Below are 23,607 nucleotides of genomic sequence, written 5' to 3' on the forward strand. Positions count from 1 at the left end.
CACCTGTTAAAGAGTGGTTGTTAAATGCCTACTGTTGAGAATTCCCCTTTTTGTCAGTACCACCCTGCCTGCTGCCAGGTGGATGGCCCTTCTCGGACAGTGAAAGGAGGGCATGCAAAGGACCTTGGAGCCAGCATGCCACGGGAAAGCCACCCCACCAAACTTACCAAAAAGACCCCAAAAACAACGAGCCAACACAGAATTAAGAGATCAAAGTGATGTCTGGACGTGAGGAACAAAGTCCAGAGCCTGCAGAGACGCTTGCCCTAGCCAAGGAGGACCTCGGCTAGAGGCAGGACCCTGAAGGTCAGGCCAAAAAAGTGAACAAGGGATTTCCTGATGTTCTCCTGAGGACGGAATCCCCAGCTCTGCCCACAGACCAGTGGACAAAGCTGCTCTCTGCCTCCTCCCCTGAATCACTCCTGGGAGCAGCAGCAGTGTGAGCGCGGACCCGTCGGTTCTCCCCACCCGAGCTGATCACTTTTAATAGAGGCATGAAAAAGGAGAAAAGTCTCCTGCCTGTGTTTATTTCAAACAGCACCCGGGAGACGGACACAGCAGCAGATCCAAAGGCATGGATGGGGCAGACTGCACTCCCATGGCTGTGCTGGTCTGGGGTAACATTTATTTTAAGTGAATTATCTAGTTTTCGTTACAGCAGTAAGTGAATTAGCCCTACATTTAGGTTCGTTACAAAATGCAGAAGAAAAAAAGGTGTATGGCAGGAAATTCTTCTTCTCCTCCCAACTAAAGTGTAGCAGGCCCTGGGTCTGCAAGGGCCCCTTGGCGTGCAGAAGCCTAAAGATAGGAAATGCCAAGTCATGGTGAATAGGCCAGAAGCCCCTCTCCTGCCTTTTGGAACCCTCTGTATAACCCTATAGATCACTTTCCTTTAACCCTTGCCACTGGACCATTTCTGATCCCCCTGTACCCTATATAAAGGGCTGGTTTAGCCTGGTTCTGGTAGAAGAGCTGTCACTGGAACCCTTCTCAGAAGAATCAATAAAGACATCACTGTGGAACTCCAAACAGCCTTCTCCTCTCTCTCCCTGTGTCTGCCTGCCTGGGCACCTGCAAGCTGAAAGGGCTGAAACCACAATGAGCTGAAAATCACTAAATCACTACAGTAATAAAAGAGCTGATCTCACCTAAGCTTGCTGAGGTTGCCTGTGGCTGAGAGCTGCTCAGGAACTCGGGCAGTCTGTCCCAGAGAGGACTGTGCTGTCCGGACCCTGCACCCAGCAAAGGTGCATCACTAAAGGTCAACAGCAATGACTCATCTGGCATGAAACGTTCCTATCCTGGGCTGGTATCTCAAAACTTGTGGCACTGCAGATGTGCAGGAGGAGAAATGGAAAATACTAAGAGGATAAAATGAAATTCGGGTTGACTGAGATGAAATAAAATCAGAAACTTGACTTTAAACTTTCACATTGCTTCAAATTGGTTAGGGTGTTACTGCTCCTGAAAAAAGGGACATTTTGGTGCCTTTTGAAAATGGCTAGATGTTCAAGATAGGACTCTTTAGTGACATTTCTGCAAAACTCAGGACAGAGGATTTCACCCAGATTTCCCTGCTTTCAGCCCAACACTGAACTGCTGGAGGTGAAGCCCTAAGTTCATTTGAAGCCTTATACCAGATTCTTGTTATTTCTGTCACACAGGGCTTTACAAACACTCACCAACTGATGGAAACTGTGCATTTTGGACTTTATAGATATATATAACCTGCCCAAATGGCTTTGAGAGCTTATCTCTGTTCCAAGTGTGAGCAGGCACCCAAAGCCATGTGCTCAGGTCTTGAGTGAAAGAGCAATTTAGACAAAGATAGTTGTATTGGCTGAAAGGTTGAAAAACTTGGCTAATGGTTGATTTAGGCTTAACATAAGTTTAAGTTCCTTTGAAGCAGGTATAATCTAAGGAAATGAAGCAGAACTACACCTAAATGAGGACCAAGCCATGAAGATGCAGGCAATCAACTGAAAGCTGAATAAAATAACCTACTCTAGCTGAAGTGGAGGGAATTTAAGTAAACCAATTTTATTTCACATTGCACAAAGCAGCAATCACTGGCACTCAGCTGAGGAAGTGAAACCACACGAGCTCTGTTACTGCCACCATGGGAAAAGCCCCCAGAAAACAGCCCACACAGAGCTAAGTCTATTCCAGGTTTAATTTGGATATGAATCTTTGCTGAGGCTCAGAACCTGTTGTATCACACAGCAGACTGGAAAGACTGAGCCCTCAAATTCCATGTATTTGGGACACAAACCATTTGCTTGCATGCTAAGGCTTGATGTTATGAGCCAAAAATATTAGGAATAGTTAAAAAATATACAAAATTCCTTGAAACGAAAATGGCTATGAGCTATTATTATTTATTACAATACTTGGAGATCTTAAGCAAGGATCACAGAGCTCCTTCACTCTGCTAAATGTTGTGCAAAGCATCCAACAGGCTCATCTGCCCGCTTTTAAGGAAGGAAATAAAATAAAAAGAGATATTAGAGCATGTCAGCCAGTAAGCTGGCTGGGAGCAAAAAATCTGCTTGCTACTTCTGAAATGGCCAAGGCAAAAATCCCCAAACTGCCCCAGTAAAACCAGTCTGATCGTAGAGGAAGAGAGCAGCAAGGAAAGATCCAAAATAGAAACTGGAAGTGTTCAGGTGTGCTGAGAAGCCCCCCTAAAGGAAAATGCAGAATGGGAGACAAGAAGAAGAGACCAAGGGGTTTTTGCTGATTTATCCAGTGTGACACAAACCTCTGCAGAGCCTGCAGCATTGGAATCCACAGCTGATGATCTCCTTTTCTTCTGCACAAAGATGGATTTCCGCCTCTTTCTGCGTCTGGCTGGCTTGACATGGCCACTTTTCAGGTTGTTATTTTCCCCAATCGGTGGCTTAATGATTTTTTTCCTCTTCCCATAATAATAAGCTGGAGAAATGAAGCACAATGCCCATTAAAAAGTTTAACCACCAAAGAAGGGAACCTTGGCTTGCTCCTTGCTACAGTTTCAGGAATGTACTCTTAAGTGCAATTTAAACTTTAAAATAAATTGATTTGGGGAAAAAAAAATTGTACAGCATAAATAGGTCATGTTGGACTAGCACAGAGTGTTACAGCTCTTATGTATCCAGGTTTATTGATGATGAATGAAGACTTCAGGATTTAACAATGTGTTTAGGCAGAGCTGAGCAGTGACTTGGAGGGAAAGAGGCCAACAAGTTCCAGATTTGATCCAATGCAGTTCTGTGTGAGGTAAAGCTGCTGAAGTTTTCAGCAGAGAGGAGAGAGGGCCAGCTAGCCTCAATCATGTACAAAGGAATGGATTTTTATTACTTTTAACTATTTTGTGGACCAGGCTGAAATTAAGTCCTCTGACCTTACATTAAATGTTTGTATTAAATGCCTTTTGACACACTCTGGGGATGAAAGACACAATGTCCTTGACGAGCTAGAGTATCCCAGGACAATTAAAATGGCCCTTGGCACCTGTGGCAAAGTTCATAACTGAACTGAGCCTTTCAGCAAATCAATGGATTTCTGAGGAAAAATTCTTCCAGTCACATAAACCATCAACTTTGAGATGGGACAACCTCAGCTGGAGCTCCTCCAGCTCTCCATTTGCTACGAGTGGGAGCCAGGACTCCAGCTCAGGTGTAGATTTCTAGAGAAACCCATCCCCAAGGATCTCAGTATCCCCCTGAGCACGTTCCTCCTTCTACTGGCACCAAACTCAAAGAATTGCTTTAGGTCAATTACACTGCTTTTTGCAACCTTTGTGGAAGAAGGACAACACTCCCTTCCACTTTCCTGACCTGTCTGACAGCCAATAATACCAATAACGTTGACAACAAAAAGAACTGAACACTAACAACAACCTTCCTGAACAGGCAGGATCATGTTTAAGAATTAAACACTCTGAGTAGAGAGTCAGTGTTCAAACCTTCCAGCACCTCAGCACTGTGGTTCTGGCCTGTGCTGGTGTGTATGCCAGAAACTCTTTACAAGGAGGATTCATCTCACCTAACAAAGCTGTCTTAGATGTAGCAAGTTAAAATCTCAGCTCCCCACTGCAGGTTCTTTTTATGTGCTCCTTGTGTTAACTTTAGATATGAAGAAGATTCAAGACTTCCAAAAAGTGATGGCTATCAAACAGATGCATTAGGATGAAGTAAGAGGGACAGTTTTCTGGTAGAGGATTCCAAGGGAACCTGTGGTGGCCTCAGGATTAAATAACTGCTCTTAAATGAGATGAATCCTCATCAGTATGAACATATCACACAACTCCTGTTCTTCACCACACACCACCAAACAGATGTGTTAGGATGGAGTAAGAGGGACAGTTTTCTGGTAGAGGATTCCAAGGGAACCTGTGGTGGCCTCAGGATTAAACAACTGCTCTTAGATGAGATGAATCCTCATCAGTATGAACGTATCACACAATTCCTGTTCTTCACCACACACCACCTCCCACTTCTCTGGTTCCCAGCCAGCACCAAGATCATTTTCCCAATACTCACTGTACTTGGTTTTGGTGTGGATGGAGCAGTTCTCGGGGCAGACTTCAGCCACCAGCACAGGGCTGAAGAGGTTGGGGCAGCACTCGAGCTTGGCACAGACCCTCCTGCAGAAATCTGCCACCTGGTCCGACGTGCGCACGATCTTCACGGTCGCCCTGTACGTCTTCCCCCTGTACCTAGGGAGGAGTACAGGACCCCACGTCACCCATCCAGCAAAATCCTGTGGTGCTGCAGACCAGACCCCCTCTCTGCCCGGGAGAGATCCTCCCCAGGGACCTTTGGGAGAGCGACTCTCTTGAGAATGCAGGCAGAACATTTTTGGGGGACTGAAAACTCCTTTCTACTCTTTTAAAGAAATTTTAAAAGCCACTTTTTTTAGTGGCTCCATTTCAGATGGACTCGAGAAAGGAAAGGAAATTGAAGGTGTGGACATGATTTGGGAAGGAATCTATGTGCACACTGGATATATCTGTAGATATGGCAAGATAAGGAAAAAAATCTCAGTAGGCTTGGTGAGGATACTACACAGGAGAGCAAGGCCTTATTGTGAACTAATGCAAAGGTTTTGGGAGAGGGATGCAGTCTCTCTTCATATATTGACCCATGATCAGATGCTTACACACCTTGCAGAGCTTTCTGGTCACCACTCAACTCTCTAAGCCCCCAGTGCACTTTTGGTTTTCTCCATTGCCATCTTTCCTGCTCCCACATCATGTTCCAGCTCCCAACAATCCCCAAGACTCATGGTGCCAGCTGTGGCTATCAGGACACACTCGTTGTGAAGAAGTATCTGGGTGAAACACCAATCTCTGGCACCCCAGGACCAGATGACTTCACCACTCTGAGATGTGGGCACTACAAAACCTGAGGAACTCATCAGGAGTCTCTGGAGTTATTTAACAGGGCTGCAGCAACAGGTCCTAAAAACTGATTCCTGCAGGGAATGCTTGGAGCAGAAACCTGCAATGAAAGGTTTGTCTTAAATTTGCTACGCCACTGAAACGTTTATTTCAGTGTTTCATATGAAGTGTTTCTGAGTGATAAATGGCTGAGAAAGATACAGTTACATCCCTGCTGTACTACATTGTAGTAGATGGGAACCCTGGAAAACCAATTATCCCCGTAATTTATTAAACAGCAGCAGCAAGCTGTTGTAAACAGTGAGATAAGGTTTTTAAAACATCTCTTACATATCCTGAGGAATGCAACACGAGGAACAACCATGCCAGAGCCCGGTGCTGGCATTACAAATGTGCTCAGAGGAGGGAAAAGCAACACATAACAAAAGGAAAAGAGGGAACAACAGTGGAAGAAAGATTACTGGATGGGAGGCAAGGAAAGAGAAAGATACAGTCACCAGGAAAAATGAAACAAAGCATTTGTCAGTGTATTAAGATCCGCAGTTTCCTAGCAGCTGCTGATAGATATGGGAGAGGAAGAGGAGGAGGTGGTGAAATAAAGATGTGACCAGAGAGTTAAAACATTCAGACAGCTCTTTCTGAAAAAAAGAGGTGTGGGAAAAGGGTTTGAAACTGTGGCACATTAAGTGTTCTAAAGGGGAAACCCAAATGAAACTTGAGTCTGAGAACATCCCAGTCCAACCATGCTCAGGTCACAATCCAAATTACCACCTCAGCATAAAATGTGAATGAGCATTCCTGCAAGGTGCCAGGCTCTGATACCCCTTTTGGTGCCAGGACAATCCTGGATTCATTCACCTGAATGCATGAATGACTTCATGAGCCAACTTTTCGCACACCCTTAAAGACCTGGACAGATGATGTAAAAGGGAAAATGTTCCCTTCAGGTACAGAGCACTGTTATGATCCCAGCTTCCCCATGAAACAGCTGCAGAGGCAGGCTGGCTGAGCAGGGCTTGGCAATACCTGATATAACAAAACCACTAAATGCCACAGGCATTTAAATGCATCTACTTATGAAAGTTTTATTATTTCTTTTCAACGTGTTTGAAAAGACTCTTGCACTTATTACTTCTCCAGCAGCCATGAAGTTTAACGACGGCCTGGATTGTTTGGTCAGTGAGTCTGCTCTCAGAGATTTCACTGTGCTGCTTTCAGCTGGACCCAAATAACTCTGCTTGGACTAAAACAGCACTACCAGACAAGCACCAGCCTCGAGGGTGTCCCCACTGGAGGAATCGTGGCACGGGGAGCACCTGTACCTACACCTCATTTTATGTCTGGATGCATCTGAATTTAACTCACATTTATTTGTCCTTGTTCTGACTTTCAGCACTAGGATGAAAAGACTGCATCTGGTTTTGTTTCCCTGCAAAAGCACTCTAATCAAATTGCTTCTTGATCTTCTTTCTTATAAGCTAAGAAAGCTGCCTGATGGGTATTATTCAAGGCTGGCTGACTTTTTCTAACTGTGTGCTTCCTATTGTGTTTGGCTGCCCAGGAAGGACCCATTGTACTGCAGTGCCTGCTGAAAGGAAAAGATGAAACTAGGAAAATGAACAACTGACTGATTTCATCGTCTGCTTTGAATGCAACACACATTTTAATTAACAGAGAGGATGGCAAAATGGAGATCTCCATGACTGCAGCAATCAGTCTCAATAAGCCAAGGTGTTAGCACTGGCCACAGCAATATTTTTTACATCATTTTGGTCTTGGCAGCACCTCTTTCACCTATAAACCAGGTTCTCCTAATATTTTCCATATTCCTCACACACTAAAGATTTTTTAACTCAGGCACCACCAAATGTAATCTGAGCTGCTTCTAGCACAGCCATGTAGTAGGAGCTCCTTTGTCAGAAAACATTTTCCATTAGCATCTCTCAGAAAGTTACCAATTACTGATGCCCCCATTTATGTTCTTATAGCAGGGTTCCTATCTTCTCAACCACCTGCAAGCAGCAAGTATCTACATGCACAGCATGGCACCACTGGAGACTTAGAAAATTGCTGTGTCAAGGATAATATTTTTGGTTTTCTTAGAAATCGCTGTTCTTTTTTTAAAGAAAAAAAGATTTTCCAGCTAAAACCAAAAGAATCTTTCTTTCCTCTTTCCCCTTCTCTGCCCTCAGATGCCAAACACAGAGAAAACCTTAAGGCTGGAACTATTTCCATGAAAAATACACTTGCTGATCCACGAGCAAAAATATTAAATGAACAGCACTTTGCAATAGAATTCTTCTGTTGAAACTCCCTAAAATAGATTAGAGGCTCATGAGAACATAGTGCCTTCCAGAACTCCAGTTATGGACTGCTGTGTGATGACACAGAAAGTCTTTTGCTGAAAAACTTCAAAAAGCAAGAACATTGAGAACCTCATTTTCAAAAGTCCCATTCTAAGGGGTTCTGACAATTCTTGAGACTAATTTGAGCAACTAAAAAGTCTCAATTTCCTTTTGGGGGACTGAAAACTCCTTTCTACTCTTTTAAAGAAATTTCCATTTTGTCTGTCTACCTTAAAGTCTGCCAAACATAAGGAGTTAACTTCCTTCAAAGCTGTTTAATCTTCCAGTGGCATTTTGTACTCTTGAACACCGGATTCAGAAAGGGCACTGGAATGCTCTGGTTCTAAGGCCTTGTCTCATTAAGTCTCCTGATTAGAGAAATAAAAGGTTTAAATCGTTCCACTGATCCTGGCTTGTAAAGCCTTGCTCAAAATGAACACAAATTAATTTCCACTGTTTCTTCCTCAACCCCGAACCAGTTACCTCATCACATCAGGCACAACTCACCCTTTGCTTCTTGCCAGTCCCCTACTGGTCCTGCACGTTCTCAGAAATGGCTTCCAAGATGATTTGGCTAATAACCTTTCCAGGAAAATTGAACTGACAGCATATAGTTACTTGGATCCTCCTTCTTGTCCTTCCTAAGGAGGGGTGTGATAATTGTCTTTTCCAAAAATTAGGATTCTTCCCTCATCCTCATCAACTTCCAAACACGCCTTGCAATGACATTGGCCAGTTCTCCCAGGCAGAGCTGGCTGCATCCCAACTGCTTCCATGCACTTGTGCACATCCACTTTGCTTCCAGGGTTTTTAGATTCTTTTCCACCTACTGTGGGTAACACTTCACTCCCTCAAACAGGATCAGGGCCCTGGGAAGCCTGAGAGCAAACCTTCACTAGCAAAGGCTGAGGCAAAGAAGATTTCAAACACCTCACCTATCACAAGTTAAAGGCAGTCTTCTAAAGCAGCTGCAGTGAAAAGGCTTTCTTTGAAATGCTGCCTCATAAATAAGCAATGATGTCTGGCATAGGGGTAAATATTCCTGGAGTTCAGCTACTGGATTTGAGCAGTTCTCAGGATTTCATTTAATGAAGGAGTTCAGGAATACTCATCTTTATTATTTTGATCAACTGGGCTTCATACAAGACCCAGGAGACAACTTTGTGCACACACTGCTTTTGTTTATGTCCAAAGCCCTGCAAAAATGGGTAATTCCAAACAGCCCCATTATCAGCCCTTAGAAATGAAAACCCTTGAAAAGCATGAAGTCCCTTAAGCATTTTATGTAAAATTGGGAAGGCAAATCAAGATGTAGGCACTGCACTTAAGAGCATCAGAACTATAAGGGTTGAATGCTGACAGCTTCAACCGGCCCTCATGGGAACCCAGGAGGATCAAGCCTGACATTTCTAACTCATCATCACCAATAAATCAGGTTTGACTCTTCTCACACGGAGCCAGCAGCGCTGATGGGAAGCAGCTGCCATCACACACTGCAAACACATCTCTCTGGACAATCTAAATTGTTTTATCTTCTTTGCAAGGTGAGTGTAATTGATTCCACAGTGGTCACTCATGGCAGCAGAGTGAACTGAACACAGGCTGCCCCAGGACTGAGATAATGCATTCCTGGCAGTGCAAAACCTTGCATTTGGAACAGTGGGAAAAGCAGCTTTCTCTTCACCTACCCCTTTGCTCTACCCTGCTGCAGGCACTGCAGACAAACAGCACTGCCAAGATCCAAGGAGGTGCCAGCCCACATCAGAAAGAAGGTGACAAGAAGTGTCCCATCACAGCTGGCGCTGGAGCTGTCACCCTTAGCAACAGGCACCATCCAGAGCCCATGGAGCTGGAAGTTGCTCATTGCAGACCTATGTTTCATATTAGAGGTCTCTGTTTAAGACTCTGGAGCATTGTCACACCTGGTGGAAAGTGTCATTTGCTGTTTGAATGTTCCACAGTATCTGGCTTCATGACTATTTTCTTTTTTGCTCCTGAACAACCAAATGCAATTAAGACTTTGGGATGGAGCAACTCAAGCAAACTAAAAAGGAAAAAAAAAAGAAGTCCTAGGGTAGCCAGACAGTCTTGGGGCATGTCAATCCTCTGCCATCCACTCTTAAAAGTACTCAAACTGCCCACAGACAAGCTGGCACCACCACCAAGCACTGCTCTGTGAAGAGACCAGCCACAGAAGCCAGAGAGCTGCAGGAGCCAGGTTCTGTCCAGCCCCATGAGCTTTGTCTCCTCAGGAGCCAGAGGGCAACGCCACACAGGAGGAGAATCCACTGCTGCTCTCAGAAAGCACTTCAGTGCTTGCTGTCAGGGCTCTGAGCTTGTGATGACCCATTCTGTGGCTTAATGAAGTTGAAAGATGCTGCCTGACTCCCTGGAGAGCGAGGTGGATGCCTGCTGGGGCTGCCAGCATGCAGGAACACAAACATGGACTGTGACTGGGGGGGCCGACGTAAAATACTACCATGGATGGTCAGGTAAACATTTCCCAGGCTGTCTCCCATTAGAAATATGGATTGCAGCTTTAAGAAATAGGTATTTCTGCTTTTGCACAAGGCAGATCCCCACACTCAAATGGGAAAGTCCAACAAAATCCTACTCAGGATACTGCTAATAGGAAAAGTGCCTGTAAGCTCAGTTCTTTGCAGGAGAGGATGTTAAGTAATATAGGGCATTACAACTTGATTTCACAACTGCTAAGTACCTGCAGGAGTGAATTATCTGATATTTGTAGCACAAGATGTGAGATCCTGGAATCAATGAAAACCAGGTCATGGACAAAGACCTGTTTTAAATGAAAATCTGCATGCACAAAGTTGACTTTTAGACTTCCATCCACAACAAACACAAAAGCCCGACACTCCACATGGGTGAAAGCAGCAAATTAAAAATAGGATGTTTTTAGCAGATCTCCATCTCAGTTTGCAATCCTCCTTCAGGAAAGCAGTTTAAGTGTACACAGAGCAAAAGTTTCTCAAGTCCCTCCCTCAACCACAGAACACATGAACTCTCTGCAATACCTGCATGGGCAAAGAGCAAATACAGTAGCCATCAATAGTGCTGTGTTTGGCAGCTATTCATATCAAATAACCCAGAGAAAATTGCTTTTCTTTGAAAAGGAGTTAGAGAGTTCAGTATAAAGGGTGAGATTCACTGCATTTAACTACAGCACTTAAAAAGTTAAGGTGACCATTAGTCAACAAAGAAAGCTTTCTTCAAAGAAATATTTATTGAGATCCATCTTCAAGTGGGAAGAATTATTCTTCAGAAGGACTCTGGAGAGAGCTTAGTCATAAGACTCCCCTCTCTCAGAGAGGCAACAATTGTTGAAATACATCCTAAATATAGTGCCCATTACATAAAGAAGACATAAACAGGTAGATTTTAATGCTGAAAGGAGGAATTCAGTATTCTTTGGTGCTGTTTAGAAGAGAATTGAAGAATATTTTCTAGAAAGGCATCAAATCTTGACCTGAATCTCTGATCTGTTACTACTTTGCCCTAATCACACTCCTGCTAAAAAATGTGTCCCTGCTAATCTGTCTGAACTTTTTTTGGTGCCACTCATTCTCACCAGTTTTTTCTGCATTACCCTGACAGGCTCTAATTTAAAAGCAGCCATACTCCTCCATCTAGAAACCTGGGAATTTAGTTCATTCAGTAACAGCCAAGCTTATAAGAACAGCTTATCATAAAACTCAGGACTTGACTTCATCAAAAACTGGATGGCTGCTTGGAGAAAGACAAAAGAAATGAACTGTTCAGGTGAATATTTCATTTCTGAAGTTGCTATGGAATGAGTCAAATAATTCAATGAAGCAAAACGATAATTAGAAAAGTAAAACTCTCACAATAGGAAAAAACCCTTTTCTTCTATTTTTTTTTTCCCCAGTCAGTTTCCTTTCTGAAACCTCCCAAATAAAAGAACACACATTGAAGGCTTACTTTGCTTTAAGTGTTTCCTCCTGGAAATTCCACTGAGGGTCTTCCACAAGCTGCAGTTCTCGTAAAACACTCCCTGGCTTGTAAGCTGCATTGATCACCATGCTGAGAACCTATGGGGAGATAAAACCAACAACAATGATGGCTTTAAAAGCAGTCCTTGACCACACAGGTGCTGCACAGGCAGGAGCAGCTTGCAGGTGCTTGTTTCTGTCCTGGCTGCACAGGTTAAGTGCTGGATGCAAGGAGGAGGGGTCCCAGAATATATAATTGTTGCCATACCATAGATAACACCTGAGTCTGAAAAGGTAACTGCATTAAATGCTTCTGTTCAACCCCAAAAATCTGCTAACCGCTGATTTTGTCTTTGTGGAAAACCCTCTCACCCAAAGCAGATTGCACAGACTGCACACCCATCATGGACCAGTTTAATAAAAAAAATGAAAGCAGAAATAGCTCTAAAGGCACAACCAGGTACAGGACCACACAGTGAACACTGAAGGGGAAATTCACACATTAGAGGTCAGCAATGTGCTGAAGAGCCTGAGAGCTGTGTGCCTTGACTGTATTAACAGAATAGCAATGAAGTCTCCACAAAAAGAGTTTGCAGGAGGTGTGCCTGGAGCCCAGTGTGTGTCCACTCTGTACCAGAGAACACATGTGCCAATCCTTTTAATCCAAAGTCAGTGAGAATAAAAATGATTCTTGCTATTGGCTCAGGAAATCCAAGCTTTAATAGCCTACCCTTGGCATAGGGAGATAAACACAAGGAAAACAAATCTCTTAACAGCACCAGACTGTGTGTTTGAACACTCTGCATTGTATGCACATGAGTGATCCCACAGTGAATCTGGATTGGTTTTCATCTAATTTAGCTTGTTACCTAACGCCTGTTCTTAATTCCTTGGGGGTCTGCAAAATGATTTCAGATTGATGAACATGAAGTTTATCCAGTAACCATGAACAGAGTTCATCAGAAATGAAAAAATAACTAGGTCATACTGCAGTGACCAATGTGTTTATGTTTGTTTGGTTGGTTTTTTCTGGGTTGGTTTTTTTTCCCCCCTCTAAATCCAGCAACCTGAGGATTTGCTAGCATTTTGAAAACCCTACAGGATTAATCATTTTCAGGCAAGGGCTTCACTTAATGCTGCAGAGCACTCTGTAAAATGGCACTGGCTGGAGTTGCTTGGATAGGTTATTTACTAGAAGCAAAATTTAATTTATCATTGGGCCCTTGGAAACATAACTCAAACCACTCTTCAAAAAAGTCCAATTAGAGACACCAAACACTGACAGAGCGTAGATTTAGAGTGGATATGAGGAAGAAATGCTTCCCTGTGAGGGTGGTGAGGCCCTGGCACAGGGTGCCCAGAGCAGCTGTGGCTGCCGCTGGATCCCTGGCAGTGTCCAAGGCCAGGCTGGACAGGGCTTGGAGCAACCTGGGACAGTGCAAGATGTCCCTGCCAATGGCAGGGGCTGGCCCTGGGTGATCTTTATGGTCCAATACAACCCAAAACATTTTAAAATGCTATGAAATGACAATTCCTGAGTGAGCCCTTCCAGCTGCTCACCCACATCTCTCTTGCTGGTCTCTCCCCACACACACTGAGAAGCACTGGACTCTGATACTTGATATGAGGAAACCAGAAGTGGGTTTTCAAAAACATCAAGTGCCTGGGGGGCTGCCACACTCGTTCACAGCTCATCAGGTGCCTTGATCAGCAAACCCAGGGAGTTATTTAACCCCTGTACAGGAGTTTGTTGGCAAAGCTCTCCTTGAGCACACCTCTACACCCACCCCACTGGCTGCTGGGGCACCTTGCTGACCAATTTCCACCAGCAGTGCTGTCCTGCCCCCTCCCCAGTGAAATGGTGCTTGCATGAGTTGTCAGAATAGCTGGGAAATGAGCAAGAAAAGAAAACCCAGCCCTGCAATACCAGTGTGGCCCTGTCTGGGCGTTCTCCCAGACACCTAATCAACTGCAGCCCTGCACAGGCACCCACAGTGCCAGGACTTTTCTCAAAGCTGGCTTGTCACCAGCAGGACTCTGCAAACTTCTACACTCAGTTCAAAAAAATGAGTGTTTTGTAAGAACAATTATTTCCTTTTCACGGAAGGAAAAAAAAAATAAATTAAAACCTCTGGTCTTAAAATTTAAAACCTCTGGCTTTTACTCTTCTTGTATCTCAAGTGAGTCACTGGGTTTGGCATTTTACCCTACAGCAAAGGTCCACCATCATAGTAACAGTGGTACCTTCTAGCAACACTATCACTTCATATTGCACTCTATTAAATGCAAACAAACAGAATTTTGGAAAAGAAAATTAACTGTGATTTAAACAAAACCAGTGAAGAAACCTAGACCAGTTTCCAACTTTCTCTGGAGATGGAAAATTACATCAACCATCTCAGACAGGTCAAATTTCCTTTGGCTGGAGCGTGACCAGTAGGAGATTTTGGTGGCTGAATTTCAGCCCTCAGCATCAGGATTGGTTTGGGTGCCTTGGAGCACAGGGTGGATTAGGCAAGCTCAGCCTTTGCTGTTGTCCATCAGTGAGGTTTTATTTTGATGCTGCTGGCCTTTGGATTTTCAGAGGTGACTGAGCTGGAGTCACACCAGTGAACATCATCAGGCAGCACCATCACAAGCCCCTGCCCCACCTCACAAGCACCTGGTATTCATGAAGTTCTCCATGTCATGTATTTCCATGTGCACAGGGGCTCTTTTTTGAGTATATCTGGTGTGCCTGATGCCACTGGGCAGTTCAGCACTGTTCTTCCCATGACAGCTCTCTGGTGCTCACACATTTCCCATCTCCATCCCCCTTGAAACAGTCTCAAGTTTTGAGATGGATGAAGTTTTCTTAGGAGATATCACTGACAAGGTACAGCTAAAAAATATGATCACAACTCTTTTCTCCTATTCAAGACCTCAATGATCAGCATTCTTATGAGGAAAAGCTTATTTTCCTTCCTCTATCTGAGATATAATCCCACATTCCTACCTAACAAGAGATGCTAAATCCCAGGGTGGCCTCAAAGCAGGGCAGAAAACTTATTTTTTTAACTTGGAATACTGATGTGTCTGTGGGACAGAGAGAGGGGAGCAGAAGAGTTATCTGGGATTCTTTCATTAGATCATCAAGGATCTAAAAGGCATCTTTTGTCATGGTCCATTTTCTTTTTAAATAGACAAAGAGCAAAGTGTCTTAAAAACAGTAAGAGCAGTAAGCAATGAAACCAATTAATCTTTACAGCATATTTCTCTAAAATATGGGGAGGTTATAGATCACCTGGAGTCTTAAGAACTTAGACACCTTATTTAATTTTACAAGGTTGCTGAGGAGTTCTTGGCACATATGAAGAACTGTTTGTGCTTCTTAGATATTCTGACCCCAGTACTGAAACTAAAGCTGACAATGTGTTTATTTTAATTTAACTTCAAGTCAGCCTTTATTACATACAACTACCTTACAGTCACCACTTTTCAGCCCAGGTGCAATGGCTGGATGGCAGCAGCTGATGTCTCCATTGTCTCTGGCTCCAGGTTTCAACTTGTTTACCAAGAAAATACTTCAGAAATGAGACAAACTTTGCAGCTGATGTCAAACAACAGGCATTGCCACCTCACTTGCCTCTTCCAGTGAAAGAAACCACAATAAACCAGTGGTCCCAGCAGAAAACCTGTGCTGGCACTGGGAATAATGAACAGCAATGCTGTAAAAATAAGTTTGGTACTAAACTGCACAAGAGTTACTTGTAACTCACCTAAAACTTTGGGATTCAAGGGTACACACACAGGATGATGCTTCACTGCATCAGTGGTGGAGGCAAGGACAAGCCTTGGGTGGAAAGGGGTGAGGAACATCAGGAACTTCAATTGTGCTGCAATATTTCACCTCCATCCTGCCCATGGCTCTCCATGCTGCCGGCATCTCTCACATCTCAGCAACAGCTACCAGAATCAGGCAGGTACAGCAACACCCTGAATGTTTTCTTTTCACCCTTCCCAGAATTTGGAACTGGTTCCCCTGGGCAGAATGAGCTTGAGCTTATGGCCATAATAAGCTTGAATATTTTCTGCAAAGTAACACGGACCAATGCTGGACCACTGCCATTGTCCTGCTCCTTGGGAAATTGTTTATGTCTCCAAAAAGAGATGCCCATGTCTCCATGACACTGCTGTTTGCTCCTGTGTTGATGGCAACCCACACTGAAGTTGCTACCAACCAAAAGAACTCCCCATGTTTCAAAAATATCAGCTCTCCCATCAAAACCCACAATGCAAAACCTGCCCCTTCTCCCTGGCTTGCAGTTTTGCCTCATGGAAACCACTCCAGGACAATTTTAAGTGCATTGTTTGCAAATTCTGGGTCTGGCAAGCCATGACCCATCCTTTCCTCTGACATCCCCCCAAAAGAGAGCTGGGCCATACCTCCTTGAGGACCAGCACACACTTGCCAGGCCCCACAGACTGAGGTAGCTCTGCAATCCTGCCTTTGTTTAAATATGGACCTGAGAAGCAGCGGTGGTTGATGTAGAGCTGGGGGCAGCAGTACCTCCCATTGATGGTGCCTGCAAGGAGAAAGCAGCAGTGAGGTGCCTGCAGCACTCATATACCATAAATCAAGGGCACTTCTTTGTTATTATCATTGTTTTAATTCAAGGGATGGGGCTACAGTTGGGTTAGAAACAATTTATTGTTTAAATAAATATCAATCTTAGAGGCTGTGAGATTTAAGAGAATAAGTAGTCAGCTATAGCTCAAAATGGTCCCAAGTTTTTCCTTACAAGATAATATATAACTTTCTAATCTAATGGATAGTTGCCACAAAGTTTGTTTTGTTTTTCTAATTTATCACCTTTACTTACTTCTACTGTAATGTGTATACTTTCATCCAATGGGATGCAATCACATGTACACACATATGCTTTTAATGTAACTTCTAAACTCTTAGCTTATTCTATACAATTACACCCTTACATTATAAACCCTTCATCAATAGTTTCTCACTTGAAGCATATTCTTACTTATAACTATAGAACATGAGTTTATGATTTTTCTGTTTAATGTCTGTGTACTTTGTTTTTACATCAATTCAAGCTTCTTCCAAGGCTGTAAATTAAACCCTCCTGTGCCTGTGGAAGTTTCTATTCTTCCATTTTCCACACTTCTTCCTCCTGGATGTGGGAGGAAGGGGAGGAGAATAAAGGAGGCACAAAATAGAGGGAAGGCTCTGCTATTCAAATCCCTCCAGCATGGGAAAATGAGGTGGTTTTGATAGTGACTGATTTATCTGCACACCCTGCTGAAAGGAGGACTGGGAAAGGAGTTAATCCACGACAGGAGCCAGGGCTGTCCCAGAACTGACAGTGCAGGGGGACACTGCAACCTGCCAGGAGGGGATGCACGAGCTGAGCCTCACAGACAGGCAGTCAGCTCAGGGAGAACATTCTCCCCGTGAAGAAAGAGCCTCAGAAACCCCTCCTCAGCTCCTGTCCAACCCCACAGGTCCTGCAGTGCCACTCCCTGACCCAGCAAGGGTCTACAGAGCAGGTTTCCTTGTCTGGGCTAATTACTCTGGGCTCCTTCATAGACCATGGAGAGAAATGGGAACTTCTAGATGTGGTTCACATGCCTTCCAAGTGGTTATCCACTTTTTTTGGTTATCATACCCAAAAGGACCCTGATTCTCCCCATTTGACTGTAATGGGGTGTTGGCTGCAATGCCAATATGTGTCCCACAGCCTGCTGAAATAAAGTGAGTTAAATCCTGTCCCTGCTGCTGGGTTCACACCATCAATTGGATCAATATTGCACTCAGAGCCTCCTGCCACTGCTAAAGGGGAGAGGAATTTGCCTTCAGCAGAAGCAGCAGCCACACCACACAGTCCTGACCTAAGAGAGGGGACCCATCAGGTCCTGCTGTACCCAATTTCATCAGGGTCAATCAACAACCTGCACCCATCTCCACCAGAGAGAGTCATTAGCCTTGTCTTAACATCAACATCTGCAATGGGCCAGCTCCAGGGGAACTCTGACAGCCCCAGCAGGACATGTGGAGAAACAGACCCTCACCTGGGGTGCATCAGGTGGGTTCACTCCACCTTACAGCCCCTGAGGATGTGGTTCCATCTCCCCACCCCCATGAGAACTCACTGCCTTTCTGGGGTCCTCCCCTTCCATTTGGGAACATAGTTCTTTGAAATAAGGATCCTTACCTGTTGTGTCTAGCTGAGGAACTGGGCAGAGGTCATGAGGTATTTTCTCAACAGGCACTGTGGATGGTAACCTGTTAAAAGAGAAATGGGGTGTATTTAATAGAGTATTTGGTGTATTTAATAGCATCAGACAGGACAAAGGGCCAGAAGCAGTCCCCAGGCTGGACCAAAAGCTACACCAGCAACAGCCTGGTATGGGGAACAGAGATACCTCCAATACAATTCCACTTTGCCATGGCTGATCAGAGACCAGGGTACTGCAGATGAAGGAGCCAGATCCACCCCTTCTCTGAAAATACACTCTGATGTGTCAGCTTTAGACCTCCAGGCTCCAAATATCCTCCCTTAAACCCCTTAAATTCAGGTTTCTACAAACTGCAAGAGCTAGACAGGGAAATGCCCTCCTGGTATATGTCCATCTTCCATAAGCATCCCTTGATGGCCATCAGACAGGGGCTGCACAGCCCCAGCCAACAAAAAATTGCTGTTACAGAGACTTTCTAATATGCTAACAAATATTTCAGACTTCAAAGAATCCTCTTGCTGGCTGTGCTGCAGTATCTGAGCAGTAGTTACTGAGCCACACAGCTGCTGTGTATTATCCCCCCTGGAAGACCTGATGCATTCCTGTGAAAACACCACCTTAAATAAGAAAAAAAAAAAAAACCAAAACAACTTACTGTTTTTCTGGCTGCACAACTGCAATTCTCCTCTTCCTTCGCACTGCAAAAATGAAGCAAGAAAGAAAAAAATAGTTTTGTCCCCTTCTGTCCTGTTAAGTACACCCAGAATGCATAAAAAAGCTGTGTAAATGCACTGACTATAAAATGACTTTGAACACAATGAAATGGTACTTAATTACTATCACCATCTTTTCTTGGTATTTTTAAGTAAGTCACTACATCATTAAAACCTACTTTAAGGATGTAATAATACATTTAATCTTTCCTCTGGAATGCTAATATTGTGTTTTATGGGATCAGCATAAAAGAAAAAAATTAAAATAAAAACACAAATATTTTTCCATACAGAACCACATATGGATAAGATTACATTTTACAAGCATGATTACCTCCAGCATAATTTATCCCCAGCAATAACTTGTGATAAGGCTGCATAATGTTGCCAGAGCAGTATTCTCCTAAATTAGGCTCTGGCTGCCTGATTTTTAACTTAGGCATATTTAACTCTTCGGAAGGGATGATACATTTTAAAATTTGCCTTTCAGATGTTAATTAATATAAACAATGAGGCCAATTTTTCACCTGGTGGCTTGAGATTGGATATATTGGAACAGGAGAACAACACCAAGTTTCTCATGAACTGCCTTCAAATGCAAATAGAAATGAAAGAAATTTGTCTTAATATGCACTGGAGGCAGGACAAAACACTGTGGGCTTAATTGTGCTGAGGGGGAATTTAAACTGAACACAAGGAAAATCTCTGAGCTGGCAAGGGCAGTGAAATAAGGGACAGATGCCCTGGAAAAGGGCAGAAATTCCATCACAGAATGGCAGCAATTATTTCTCCATTTAGATGAAGCAGATCCTGTTTCGGAAAGGGGCACCTGGATGGCCTCTGTATATCCATTCTACCTGACATTTTATGGAGTTTCTTTTTTAAATCTGAGGACTTTGTCCCTAATCCACTCAGCTGCCTGAGTGAACCTGGCTCAGCACAACTCTGACAACCCCACTGACCAACAACCCCTCTGCAAACCCACAACCCCCTCTGCAATCCCAAACCATGGAACAGCCTCCCCCGGCACAGACAACTCCATTTTTGGAGGGGCTGATCACAGAGAAAAATACAAACTGTATAATTCCAGTCTGGTCACTAATTAGGTTTATTATGATTTATTGCAGTACACTTGGTTGTGTACACTTGGTTGTGTACTGTAAATAGCCTGGTTATTGGTCTCCTGAGCAGGTTGATAGTGTCAAAAATGGGATTAGAGACCTTAGGAAAAATCCCTGGCATCATCTGCACTGCTCAGGTCTCCATCCATGTACTTACAAACAGCTTTGTGTGGTGGGGTGAGGTTATAAGCATTTGCTTCACACCAGCCAACAGGGAAAATGTCCATGGACTCCACATCAACAATGTACTCTGGAGAGGGCATCTGTGAACCTATAAACACAAATTTATAATGGGATTTAGGCATGGTAACACCAAGCCCAGAGCCATCCAAGCATCCATTACGAGCCTGGGGAAGCGAATGATGGAACATGCGAAAATAAATCTGCTCCCCTGCACCCCAATCAGGCCCCATTTCATCTTTAGTTCTGCACAGACAGGAAGGATGAGGCTGCTGCATTTACAGTGCAATGTGGTTCAGAGGAAAACCCCATTAAGAGCACTTTGAGGGTGTGCAGTGAAGCAGCCAAAAGCCAGGGAGGTTAAACATATGTAACTTCCCTCAACAAGGTAGCCCGGCTGACCCCTGGATATTTTGTGAAGTTGCATAACTGAGTTGGAAGGACTTGTTGAATGCTTGCTCTTAATGGTAGGAGAGTGTATCCCAGAGGCTTTGATGCTCCAGTGCTTCCCTGAAGCTTTTTTGTGCAGCTCTGCCCTTGAGTCCCATTTTTTAAGGGGGAGAGGTACCCACTCTTCTGTCCACAAGCGCCACAAATTCTCCTAGGGTTCCTCACATGAAACAAGAGCTGATCACCCAACAGGAGAGAAGAAATATAAAAATCCCAAGTGGGACACATGCACCAAGGTCTCTGTCACAATGCTGACTCCAAAACTTCACCTGAAGTCTCTAGTTAAAGCAATTATCTTCCAATTTGTTTATACACCTCCTTTAGAAGACAACCTCCTGTCCTCATTGATGTGAGTCTCACTCACAGAACAAAAGAATTATTTAGGTTGGAAAAGATCTCCAAGATCATCAAGCCCAACCACTAACCCATCACTGGCAGGCCCACCACTAACCCATGTCTCTCAGCACCACGTCTACACGACTTTTGAACGCTTCCAGAGACATTATTTCACCACTACCCTGGGAAAAGTGTTAAAATGCTTGACCACCCCTTCAAAGAAGGAAATTTTTCCTACTTTTTTTTTTCCCTAATTTACCTGATGTCCACTTAAAATCCAACGAAGATATTCCTGCTGGCTTTGAGTTCTTTCTAAAACAACCCTTGTGTCCTGAGTCATTGCACCATTTAACTACTCCAATTCAAGTTCAAGTTGCTGGTACAGCTGGGCCAGCAACTTCACCTCCTCCCTCTGCCAATTCCACCCCAGGAGAGACAGCTCCAGCACCAGCATGGGGTGATCTCCTAATGAAAGGGACCAAAGGATCAGCAGCTCCCCCTGCATCACCCTTGCCTTGGCATCTGTCAGAACATCTTTGCCTCCTGCTAAAGGCAGCAAATGTTTGACTGTGCACAGCCAGAGGACTACAGGGAGCTTGCCACTAATCTGTGTTCATCAAGGGCTTGTGGTGTAATTGAAACAGTAATTGAACTTTGTGATGGGAACAGCACTGAGGCTGAGGTGCAGCATTTGGATCAGTAATAAACCTGCTGCTCTCAGAGTGTGTGGCTGCAGAAAAAAGCCTCCTCCTCGAAGGAGGCAGGGAAATAGGTGAACACTGCTGGAGGAAATAATGAAAAAAATGCAATTAGGATGTCTGTGTAGATCCATGGATGTCCTCATGGTGTTCCCCTGAGCCCTGCATTGTGTTCATGCACTATCATTGAAAATATACACTGGAGTAGGGGGAAGAGAATGGGATGAAGGCATAGGTCAAGGACACAATTTGCTGAACACAAGATTTCAGCTGAAATCTTGTATTTGCTGCTGAAATTCCCTGAAAAACCATTTCCCTCCACAAGATAATACCACATGGTCACTGCTCAGTTTGAACCTGATGAAAGCTCCAGTGGGGAGTTCCATTTCCACCTGACACCACAAATCCAGGCAAGGAGCCCATGTGACAACAGTGAGTCAGTGGCAAGACATACACACAGTGAGCAAGCCATGGATCAAGCCCTAAACAGAGCAAGAAATCAACACAGACCCCACTGAAATGTCACCAGGTCTGGGAAAACCAATTGCTTCATTATTGTAATGATGTTATTCTGACAAAACAGACTCAATTCTTTTAGAGGTCCTTTCCGATCTTAATTATTCTACAGCTCAAAATTATTATAAAGTAACCAGATGAAACATACTCTCCTGCTTACAAGCAACAATAAATGAGACGTGAAGGGTCTTTTCCAACCAAAGTGGTTCTATGAACATTCTGCTTCTGAAGTTTACAGCTGCAGTCACCCTGAGGAGCAAGAAAGCAGCACAATGCCCGTTCTCCTGCAACACTTTGTTCCTCTTGTAAGACATGTTCACAGCTCCTCTGTCCTCCCTGGCACTGCTTCTGCCCTCTGGCAATTGATAACCCTGCTTTCCACTTCCAACATCTTACTGCTTCCCTTGGCCTCGCTCACAGGAGTGGAAAACAGCTTTTCTGAGACTCATTAGTTTCATCTGTTGCGTTTTATGCCGCTCTCTTCTCAGAGCAAGAAATGTCCGTGGGAATTGGGAGGTTAAAGGGAAAACAAGGAGACTGGAAACAGGGTGAGGAAAATGTCTGCTATGAATTTTACAGGATGGGTAGAACAGAGCAGCAACTCCAGAAAACTGCAGAAGGGGAAATTACAGGAAACCTCCCTGGAGAAGTGATTAACCAAAGGGTTTTCCTCAAATTCCTGGGCTGTGCAGGGAGCGTGCATTATTACTTGTATAAATTCACACCAGAAAGCTTCAAGCTCTAAAATTTAAAATGAACCAGTAAAAATTAACAATGCAGATGATGAGTAATAAAGTAGCAGAGAGCACAGAGCATCCCATCAGTCCTGAGCTTCTCCTCCACCACGGGGGAACCGCACTGCTGCTCATTAAACGCTCGCCTTCGAGTTTAGGGTTTTGCTACTGTACAAAGTGTGATTTATCACACAGTGCTCCTAACTCAGCCCTGTCTAACTCAGCCCTGCTTAACTCCTGTGCTCCTGGTTTATGGCTGCAGCCTGGGCTGTCCAACTGGGAAACTGGGAGGGCAACCATGAAAGCTGCAGAGGCGCCTGTGATAAATGGTGGGACCTGAGGTCTTCAGTGAGGGGCTCCTGTGGAACTGGGGAGCCTTGCTGCTTCCAGAATATAAATAATCAGTTAGAAACAACACTATATTAATGGAGTAAAAAAAACCCCCATGCCTCACTTCAAGCCACATTTATTTTACAACTCTGCAAGCAGTTGGCTGTGGTTTTTTTTTTTTAATGCCTGCTTTTTGCATAACACTGTGCATACTGTAGTGATGTATTCCTAGAGCAGCAAAGACTTCTCTCTATTTTCTGCAGTCTTTTGCATCTTTTCTGTTTACGACAGATCATTCAATTCCTGGTACTGAGATATAAACCAAGCTTAGAGCAACTATATATCAGAACTCAAAAGAAAGTAGATGTACACAGGGCTTTTTTATGGTAAGCTGTAAAAAAACATGCTTTAAGAAATTAAGAGAGTAAGAGGCAGGAAGAAAGAGATGAGGGAAGGAAGCAACTTGGGAGTGTGTTGCTCTCGTCCTGCATCTATCCACATCTTTGGCATATACAAGTGAAGACACCTGGTCATTTAAGAAAAGAAGTTCCCAAAATGGGTCAAATTCCCTGATCAGATGGGTCTAAATTCAA

The 23,607-nt window shown here is 43.9% G+C and overlaps 1 protein-coding gene across 3 annotated transcripts in view; it reads right to left on the minus strand.

Moving 5' to 3' along the window:
• The window catches only part of SFMBT2 (Scm like with four mbt domains 2), a 117,037-nt gene that overhangs the window by 10,473 nt on the left and 82,957 nt on the right, over positions 1-23,607 (minus strand). For all 3 annotated transcript variants that reach the window (XM_036400643.2, XM_036400642.2, XM_054514819.1), the window contains 7 exons: positions 19,928-20,041; positions 18,592-18,634; positions 17,912-17,982; positions 16,125-16,264; positions 11,689-11,798; positions 4,524-4,699; positions 2,762-2,934 (listed from right to left, as the gene is read on the minus strand). In XM_036400643.2, coding sequence (XP_036256536.1) covers positions 2,762-2,934; positions 4,524-4,699; positions 11,689-11,798; positions 16,125-16,264; positions 17,912-17,982; positions 18,592-18,634; positions 19,928-20,041 — 827 coding nt within the window. The remainder of the gene's footprint in view (positions 1-2,761; positions 2,935-4,523; positions 4,700-11,688; positions 11,799-16,124; positions 16,265-17,911; positions 17,983-18,591; positions 18,635-19,927; positions 20,042-23,607) is intronic.

Source organism: Molothrus ater, chromosome 5 (genome assembly GCF_012460135.2).
Source record: "Molothrus ater isolate BHLD 08-10-18 breed brown headed cowbird chromosome 5, BPBGC_Mater_1.1, whole genome shotgun sequence".
Classification (NCBI taxonomy): Eukaryota; Metazoa; Chordata; class Aves; order Passeriformes; family Icteridae; genus Molothrus; species Molothrus ater.